Source organism: Diorhabda carinulata, chromosome 8 (assembly GCF_026250575.1).
Source record: "Diorhabda carinulata isolate Delta chromosome 8, icDioCari1.1, whole genome shotgun sequence".
Taxonomy (NCBI): domain Eukaryota; kingdom Metazoa; phylum Arthropoda; class Insecta; order Coleoptera; family Chrysomelidae; genus Diorhabda; species Diorhabda carinulata.
The window spans coordinates 13,437,957-13,448,717 of record NC_079467.1 but is presented as its reverse complement, the minus strand read 5'-3'; the positions used below and the strand labels follow the sequence as shown (position 1 = coordinate 13,448,717).

The 10,761-nt window shown below is 32.0% G+C and overlaps 1 protein-coding gene across 1 annotated transcript in view; it reads left to right on the top strand.

Moving 5' to 3' along the window:
- The first annotated feature begins 302 nt into the window (after positions 1 to 302).
- The window catches only part of LOC130897590 (uncharacterized), a 29,369-nt gene continuing 18,910 nt past the window's right edge, over positions 303 to 10,761 (top strand). The window contains exons 1-3 of the mRNA XM_057806524.1: positions 303 to 314; positions 1,519 to 2,356; positions 4,631 to 4,865. Coding sequence (XP_057662507.1) covers positions 303 to 314; positions 1,519 to 2,356; positions 4,631 to 4,865 — 1,085 coding nt within the window. The remainder of the gene's footprint in view (positions 315 to 1,518; positions 2,357 to 4,630; positions 4,866 to 10,761) is intronic.

Below are 10,761 nucleotides of genomic sequence, written 5' to 3'. Positions count from 1 at the left end.
ATAAATTCATAATGTTTTGCGATCAATGAGAATAATAATTTTCAATAAGTCATTGATCTAGATATATTATAAAAATTTAAATGATCGTTATTAGTGCGAAGGAAGCGATTTTAAAAATAGATTGAAGACGGTGTTTCACAAGGTTCCAAATTTTTTATTAACCTAGATCGCGGGGGAAGAGGGAAAGTATTTACCGGTAAACACTATCACCACAGGGAGGATGGTATTTGGTGGCTAGTATAAATACAACCGCGCCCGTCTCAACTGCATCAGTTCCTCTCTACTTGTTTTTATTAGTGAACATGAAGATTCTGGTGAGTTCGCCAACTAGATTATTAAAAAGGCGGTATTAGAATGTTAATCGAATATAATTTAGTAAGCAAGTGCTACACAGATGTTAAGGCTTCAAACTTTGAAATTATTTGCATTTTACGTTATGCCAACAATGTTTTTATTATTTGTATTAATGAATACATTTTACAATAAATCAACCGTGTAGAAAAATAATACTTTGAAAAAAATATCCTTTAGTTTTTGCGGATACTAATTTGTAGCTATTCTTTCAAATTTTAATCAATCTTCAATGAAATATGATATTTCCCTTCTATATTTGACAGAAACGATTGATTCCTATTTATTTAATCAGAATTCGAAATATAGATTTTTATTCTTAGTCATTAACTTCAACCTAATTTGTAAACATTATATTTCAGTCAGTTTGACAATAATTTCAATGTATTTTTACAATTAATTTGAATCAAATAAATTAACTAGTTACTTTATTAATTTTGTATTGAGGTATGATTTAATTTTTCATAATATATGATAAAGTTATACTCTAAAAATTTATGATTGATTTTATTGTAAATTTGTTAATAACGTGCTAGCTTTATTAATTGGACTCAACTATATTCGAAAAATTATTTTATTAATACACAATAAACTGCCTATTCGTATTCGCGAACGAAAGTACATCCTCTATTTTTTATTTCGGAATATCATATGAGGAAATTCTTACATATATTGTATTAGTTTCGAAATACAATTGAAAATAGTAGACTTCATCATTCATTCTATTCCATAATACTACTTACATTGAATAAGACCAAATATAAAAACAAGTTCTCGTCGGATATTACTTAAATATTACGAATCTCTTTAAATTTTGGTAATAATGTTCAACTTTTTTCATCGAACAGCTATTCTTTTGATACTTTTCTTCTATATATCACTCAGAATATCACGTTCCAATCGATACTTCGGTAGGAACTATATAAGCAAATTTATTGCAATAAATTTAGATGAATTATATAATTTTATCTTAATGACATAACTTACTGCTCTAACACCGATACAACTGGCAGAATCAAATAGTCAGGTTTCATGTTTCTTATTGATATCTGATATATTATCTAAAACAGTATTTCTATCAGAATTCATGTTATCTAATTATTCGTATAGCAGTTTGTAAGTTGGATAATGAATAATTGTTTTTATACCCTAAATTTTGTTTTTCAGATTTGCGCTATCCTTATAGCTTCTGTGCTAGCTGAAGAAGCACCAAAGAAAAAGCGAGGACTTCTTCTTGGAGGTGGTGACAACTTTGGTCATGGTGGTGGAAGTGGCGGATATGGAGGTATCAGTCTAGGTGGAGGTCATGGTGGATTAAGCGACCTTGGAAGTAGTGGAGGCGATTTTGGAGGACAAGGTGGTTTTGGAGGTGGAATTGGAGGTGGTATTGGAGGAGGAATCGGAGGAGGTGATGAAGGTCACATAAGTCACATAACTTTACACAAAACTATACCTGTACCAGTACCCCAGCCCTACCCTGTTCCAGTTGAGAGAAAAGTACCTTACCCTGTTAATGTACCAGTAGCTGTTAAAGTAGATAAACCTTACACAGTTCATGTACCTAAGCCATACCCAGTTCATATCGATAAACCATACCCTGTCAAAGTTGTTAAGAATGTACCTGTACCAGTCAAAGTACCCTATAAAGTACCAGTTCCAGTGAAATACCCTGTACACATTCCAAAACCTTACCCAGTACCAGTTCATAAACCAGTTCCAGTTCACGTACCAGATGTTCAGATAGTGAAAAAACCCGTTCCAGTTATTATTAATGCTGGTCATGGTAGTGGAGACTTTGGTGGTAGTGATGGAGGATATGGGGGACTCAGTTCTGGAGGATTGAGTGGACATGGAGGATTTAGCTCTGGAGGATCAAGTGGATATGGAGGATCCAGTTATGGAAGTCTTGGTGGCCATGGAGGATTCAGCTCTCTAGACTTAGGTAGCCATGGAGGAATCAGCTCTGGTAGCTTCGGTGGATATTCTTCTTCATCTTATGGAAGCGGTTATGGACATCATTAAAACAATTGTGAAGATCATTTTTTTGTATGCAAATTAGAAATAGCTTCACCGTTGAGAAGGTGAAGATTTTTTCTAAATTGCTGAGAACAGATTCTTCATGTTTTCTCATGTGATAAGTCTTTCTTTCTCGAAAAAAATAAAACATGTAAAATTTTCTACGTATTTGTTAAAACAGTGAATAAATGATTTATTTTTTTTATAAATGGAATTTTTAATTGCTCCCAACTCATCATAAAATAATATTATGGGGTAACTCTCATTATTGATAAGATTCCATGAACTCTATGCCCACAATCTTACTTTTGTGAGATAATAGGTTATGGTTGTGCCAGTAATTGAGTAAAATGAGCGAACACATATATTTAACATATTATTAGTACCTATTTTCATCAATTCAACGTAATCAACTAGATTACGTTGTTGAGAAACCAAATAGAGACAAAACTAGCCTTGCGTCTCGCGTAGTGTTAGATGGTACTTTCTTTTTCGCGGTTTTGTGAATAAACTTCCATTCACAATAATTTGGAAAAGATTCTACATTTTTTATTAATTATTGAAATAGACTTGAATAATTTGGTCCAATTATCTATTCAGATAATCATTCCCAACAATATTAAGGCATAATTTGTTATTTGAAAACCTTTAATATGGCTCTATTTCATTGTCATCCAAGATTTCTGCATGACATATTGATTCATAAGATGAAAAGTTATGAATGTTTGCAAAACATATAATTTGCTAACAATCTAGCTCTGTAGCTCTGTCTAAAGAATCATAGTCTTACCCCCAAAAAGTGTACTGCAGATGGCTTCTCGCTAGTACAAGATGCAGTACATTTATCGATTTTTAGGGTATTAAAAAGAGACTGAAGGAAATCAAGGAAGGTTAGGTCAATACCGAGTCGATTATTGTTTCTCCAAAAAAAAGACGGAGTACGTATAATAGTTTCGACAAGATTTTAACTGAAGACGTTAACAATAAATAAGGAATAATAAGAATATGGATTGTCACTTCAAAACTTGTACATTTGTACATATTTATTTGCTTAAATTGTGTAAAAAATATTGACGGCGCAACTTCTCCATTGTAGTTCATTAATAACGTGTAACTTCTTCCATAATCCCTAGTAGACGCACTACAATCATGGTTTCGCTTCGTACAGCATCTTGAACCGTTGCCAACAGCGTGCTGCTCTCATATGAATGAACAGACTGAACATACTGTTTATAGTACCACTACACCAACACTTATTCTGTCTGACGCGCGTTACGATATCTAGGTTATCGTCCTCGGGGACTGAAAGTAAATTAAAATCCAATGACTTGTCTTACCTGTTTCGTTGGCAGGAATCCTCACATTTATTCCTCAATGAATTAATTTTCGCAGGAGAAGGTTTATTGGTGGGAAAATTCAGTATTAAACAGGTTAGTAAAGTTATTAGGTTTTAGTTCACCATCAGTCTTTGAAGACGATAACTTGGTTATCGAAACGCGAAAGACAGTGTAGTTGTGAATTTTGGTGAAGTGGTAGTGTAAACATTAGTGTTCAGTATGAAAATCACCAACGTTTCTATGAACTCCAACTTAGTTAATACCTCTTCATACCACTTTAATGGCTCTGTTTCTAAAGTTCAATTGGGAACCATGTAGGTTCATTACCACCATTTCCAGAATCACGTCTTTTTCCATATCAGTAGCAATTACCTTATGCGTGAACTTTTCTGCATCAATTTCCAATTGGATTTGTGTTTCTCTATCTCTTTCAGGTCACTTAATCTCTTAGCCATGTTTATAACATTATTTATTTAAAGTATCCCACTTCTGACATTTATGTTTTCCTTATTAATTCGAAAAGTTTTTCAACGGGGTGGTGATTTTATACACACGGTGTATCTAACTTACTTAATTCATTTATACACTTCACTATGTACTCACAGTCATTATTAATCACTAATTGTTAAAGTGCTAATCTATTTGAATTCACTGATTACTCCTTACTATTCCGGCGTGTTCACTATGGTATCTAATTATTAAGTAACTATTGTGGAAAATAAAGACTCGTTTTTATACACTATAATCATAAGCACAAAGCTGGAAATCTCTAATTTGATGTTAACAAATGCAAAGGCCTTTCTAGAAATTGAATCTATAAAAATAAGCACATTATACTGTAAACAGATTATAAAAGCGGTATAAAGAAATTGCTGTCGTAAACATATGTAAATGGGAATTGTATCCGATGCATCCGTAAACTATAGATCCTATTAACTTGATACTACAGGAAATCAAAGAAGCTTATAGAAATAGAGAGGTAAGAAATTTTTATCAAGAAACAAAAAGAGGTGAAGGCCAAAACCAGGCAGCATCTTATTTTCTGAAGAGCAAAGATGGACCACTACTAGCAGATGAAAAAGGGAAAATTAATCCACAGTATTCTGAAGAATTAATAAGCAATGGTGAAGAAGAACTGAGCAAAAATGGAAATGAATCGGAGTAAGAAATTAGTAAAGGCAAAGATCTAGCCATAATGGCACCAACAAACACATAGAGTGCAGAATAAAGAGTGCAGGGAAGAACAATATTCCAATTAAAATTTTCAAAATATGAGGGCGAACAACAAACTGATAGAAGTATGGCGAGAAGCAAAGTCAACTTAGTTTAAGAAGTCATTCTAAGAGAAAGTAGTATAAAATTCCAAGGATTAATTTATAGAAAGAAACATCAGTCGTCCTCAACATATGAGGACGACATAAGCAAGATACAGGAAAGAACTTGAAACTGCCTTATGGCTACTGGACTAGAAGGCAATAGAATATGGGATAGTGATGTTAAAATCAAAAGATGTATCACGATAAGCTGAAATAAAAATGTACATAACAATAATAAGACCATCAGTTCGCTACAAATGTAACACCTGAAGAATGAAGAAAAAAGAGCAAAATAAACTAGAAATATGGGAACTTAAAATGCTCAGAAAGACTTACGGTGGAATTGAAGAAGATGGAGTATCCAAAGAAAAACAAACAGAGAACTGTCAGATTTGTATAACGACCTAAATATAACCAATATAATAATAGCAAGTGAGAATGAGATGGTTGGGACATATGGGTAGATTGACAGAAGATAGGTGGAGAAAGTTTATGCTTAAGTTGTGAGAGTGTTACTCTTATTAATATATATTTCGATCTTTCAAATACTTACTTATTCATCATCGGGATCTGAAATTGAGGTCATAGTACAATGTAAAAATATATATAAAAGTATAAAAATGTTAATGAATTGAGGCTGGTGGTGTAATATTTTTTTTTTCTTTCAAAAAACTATCTAATCCATAATATTAAGAAATCAATTCAATTTGACATGTGACATAAATATGGAGTCTATTAACTCTGATCACTATTCAAATTATTGTGAATGGTTATTGGTTAGAATAGGTTAGATGGTTATGAATGAAGTTGAATTTTATAGGTTAGTTAGTTAGGTAAGGTTAGTTGGTTACTGATGATGACGTTGACGTTTTCTGTTGTCAAAACTTTCACAGAATCAGAATCCTTAGAAATATCATGAAAACGTGTGACGCCGGGTTGCATCTGTCACGGTATGATTGGCTGTCGCTTTTGTAAAAGGTGAGTGGCTCCTTAGACTGACCAATATATTTTTTATCATAATCTGAACAAGGAATTTTATAAACTTTGTTAGGCAAATTATTGGTTGCTATTAAAATTGGATTTTAGTAAATGCGCATTGAAGTGTGAAATTTTGTTTGTCACGTGGTGTATGGTTATGTTGAACGATAACATTGCACGTCTTATGCCGACTCTGATGATTAATGTAAATAACGACTTACTCTAATCGGGAATACAGGAAAATGAATATCTTCAAGATCAGTGGGTTTATAATTAAACTAAATAATAGTTGATATTGGCCTTTTTGACATACAGGGTTAATAAACACTACAGTAAGCTACTCTTAGATTATGTTTGATCAAATTTATCTCAGTGTTACGTGGGTGATATGAATTATTAGTGATATATCTTCAAGAGCTTATAGTCCCACAGCTGGCTACATAAAATAGCATTGATGAGGTACACGACGAGCTTGGAAAGGGGGGATCGTAATTAGTACAATTGTCATAAGTACGTCGATTTTTCTTATATTTTTCGGTGGTTTTCCGACCTATAAAACTTCTAACTTTATTACAGCGTTCTTATTTGAGGTTCTTACTACAGAGTGCCAGAAATGCCGTTTGGTGATGTACTAATTACGGGCCCCCATTTCAAAGCTCAAACGTCGTGTACCTTATCGATGCTGTTTATGTAGCCAGCTCCCGAATATTATAGGTTCCGTATACCGGTCAAATTAAATTTTTTTTTTTTCAGTTCTAATGAATAGAAGTCAAGAAAAAGTAAGGATCGTTCAGCATTCTTTCTTTCATTAGTGAATTTTACATATATATATATATATATATATATATATATATATATATATATATATATATATATATATATATATATATATATATATATATATATATATATATATATATATATATATATATATATATATATATATATCCCTCTAACGGTAAGGTGGGGGTCACATCCGACCCACTCCCTTCCATATTGAGTGTCTCGTCCCCCCCTCAACTATTTGTAGAGAGCCTAAGGAACCTTATCAGTCGGCCTCGAGGGACGCTCGGAACTAGTTACACTGTTCTAGTAATATTTCACTAACTGGAGCTAGTTTTCACGCTTACGCTGGTTCGTTCTATTTTATCCCGTACGTTAGAAAGGAGAAAACGAAAAAGAAAGGTGATTTGCCAATTCCTGCTCAATATGTTCTAAAGCTCAACTCAACAATAACAGGAACTAATAGGAATGTAACCAATGATAACTGGTTCACTTCCTTTGAATTGGCAGAAGTCTTTTGTAACGAAAACTGACAATCGTTAGTACACTTCATAAAAATATACTACAGATACCGCCTTCATTATTATCTGCTGCTCCACAGGGTTCCACCAAATACCTGTACCAAAATAACAAAATGATTCTTGCTTATGCACCAAAACCTTAAAAAAAGGTTCTACTTCTGTCAACGATGCACCAAAAAGGGAAAGAGAGCGGTGACTCAGGAAAATCGGAGATAATTGAGTTTTATAACTCAACAAAAGGTGGTGTAGATGTTTTGGAAAATCTTTGGCACGATAAAACAACAAAAAGAAAGAGCAGTAGATGGCCCATGAGGTATTTTCTTAGAATCCTCTACATGGTAGGTGTAAATGCATTTGTAATATTCAAATGGAACTCAGATTGTGAGGAATTCTCAATTCACGCACGTGCAGACTTCCTCAAAAGCCTTACTTCTGGACTGGCTGAACTACATATGGGTCAACGTCTGGAGAATCAACGCATTTTGAGAGCATTGCAATTTGCAATAGGAGCCATTTTGGGCAAGGAACCGCCACAATCGTTAACTACTGCACCAACAAGTAATATAGAGCAGAAAAGAAGAAGGTGCAGTTATTGTAATCCTTCAAAGGACAGGAAGAGCAAATATTTTTGTGTAAAATGCAACAGCAGTTTGTGTGGAGAACACAAAATTATTTTGTATCCCAAATGTGCTACTAATGATAAACATTCTGATTAGTACCTTATTACTTGTGATTCATTTTTTTTATTGGTTTATTTTTATTGATTGTGGTACATCAAACATGTTTTTGAAACCGAAAAAGTACTAGTCGTATAGCTAGTTAGAAAAGTGGTTTCAAAAGTACTATACTTTGTTATTTGATAAGACTGAATAAAGTCTACATTTGATAGTTTCTATATATTTTATATTATTATTGCTGTTACCAAATGACAACCGAGAGTTTCTAAATAGATATTATTTTTGCTTCAATGTAAAGTTAAACTTTTAATGTAGTTTTCTATTTGAAATAATTATTTTATTGGTATGGAAACTAAATGTGATTGTTCATAGGTGGAATAAAAACTGTTATCACAAACTACCAAGTAACGAAAGTTCCTTATAAAATATTTGTTTTGGAAAAAGTTAAAAAATTTATTCCTGATTTTTTGAGTTATCAGATTGGTGGTGGAAAATAATGAATATGAATGTGGTAATTCGACTGATGTATTGTTCTATAGAAAATAAATCTGATCCGACCCCTCCTTACTATTTATGATGATACACTCCACCTTACCGATAGAGGGATATATATATATATATATATATATATATATATATATATATATATATATATACATACTTTTTAATGAAGAATAGTTTGAAAGGCAGAACAGAAATAAGTCCAAAATATAATCCATGACATCTAGTAGTATAGGTCATTGGTAATCCAAAGATTTGTTGGTAATTTTTATTATTATAAGAAAAATGTGTATTATTAAGAATTAATTTTATAATTAGAGTTTCTCTATTAAGTATATAAGTGAAAATTGCAAACTGAATCTGTTTATTAGATTATTACGTAATACTTGTACTATTGAAAACCAGCATTAGGTTGACACATTAATAATAAAAACTCTGCCACAATTGTTCATCTGAACATTGAGTTCAGTTTTTGTAATGCTGGTAGCCTACAGTTTAGTAAACCCAGTGTATTAAATGAAATTTTAATACATCATGCGTTTTCTGCTTATAGATGAATTATTTATGTCCTGATTTAAAAAAAATAAATAAAAGCAACTAAAAATATATTAAAGAAAAAGTTTGTAATAAATACTTATATGTACTGAATTGGAAATTCTTCTTAAATCATTCTACAAACAGATCAACTCAAACAATATTCGATGAGCCCCATTCAACGAGATTCTATATGGAATCTGAGAACAACACATAAATTTCTTCCTCCTTCCTTCTGAAGACGAAAGTGGTATTTCAACAGTCAAATCAGATCCTAAGGATATATTCCACATATCTGCCTAGGATTTTTTATTTGTTCAGTTTGTCAGTATATAATGTTAACACAAATTTTTTTTTTCATAAAATAGGTGGGCGATGAAGGGAACAGATTCCTACATTTTCATAAGTTTTGTATACAAGTCTGTAATTTGAAATAAATTCAATAGTTCAAATACTCTTCTTCAGTGTTCGAAACTGTAGGGTAGTATTTCCAATGACGATCTATCACATGAAATATGAGGTGTCCCAATTAAATGATATGACGTCACTGTCAATTTTTTTAAATGGCATAGAAAGGTATCAAGTGATGATAAAAATTTCTAGTCCTCATTAGTTCAAATTCTTACTGTACATAAAAACACAGTTTTGAGAATAAATTGTGGATTAATTATGCTTATGTAAAATGATGGTGAGTGAGTGAGTGACAAAAGTCTGCAAATAAGTTTCATAACTGTGTATATGCTAATATACTGAATAGAAATATCTGCTTTCAGTAAGATTAGGTGTCTACATTTCGCAAAGAACTGATCGTAAATATTTCGATGTTGTATTTCCAGACAGACAGATAGGAGGGTCTATTAAATGTGCACTGAAATCTCCACAGTTTGATACCGCGGATTTCCTTTTACGTGTTTCTGTGAAAAGCAAAGTAAATAATAGCAAACCAGAAAAAGTTGAACAGCTAGAACCACGAAACAAAATAAGAAATGTTTAAAATCAATTTCTATTTCATTTAGGTTATTGTCAAGTAGTCAAAAGTCAATAGTTTTTTGTTTTTTACAGCTTTCTTACTTTCACTCACAATATGAGTGAGACTCTCCAAATTGCAACAATCTGTATTAATTATCATTCCATGTAAAAAATCGCGTCTGGAAGTACTTAATGACTTAAAATGCGATCATTTTCCGAAAAATAATTTATTATTTGAACTATAAAGCTAGGAATTGGAAAACAAATTGCTTAAAAGTGATAAAAACTGGTTATTGGTAGAAATCGATAATATGAATAAAAATGTGATTATAAAAGATAGATAAAGAAAAATAGAAAATACTAAAATAAATTTATTATCAATATTAACACCAATAGGGGAAACGATCGAAATGTTTAGGGGTTGAAACCAATTGCGACATCACTTCTTCCTGAAACTTCACGATTGGATTCTTTTTAATTTAATATTTGAATTTCATCATTGATAGGATCTTCCGCGTATCCTTCGACCACGACAAAGGATTTTCTCCAAAAGAAATATATGTATTGTTACCTGCATTGATAAAAAGTGCAGCTGAAGAAACAACAACTCGTGTAGACATAAGAATTTGGTAACTGTATGTGTTTTGTTATTAGACTAGGCATATTTTTAGTATAATTCAACCTTTGTAGCACAAATTTTGTTCGTGAGTTGTGCGACTAAAGTAGTATTTCACGCTCTAGATACCATAATAACTATAATATTTTATATTATCTTCTT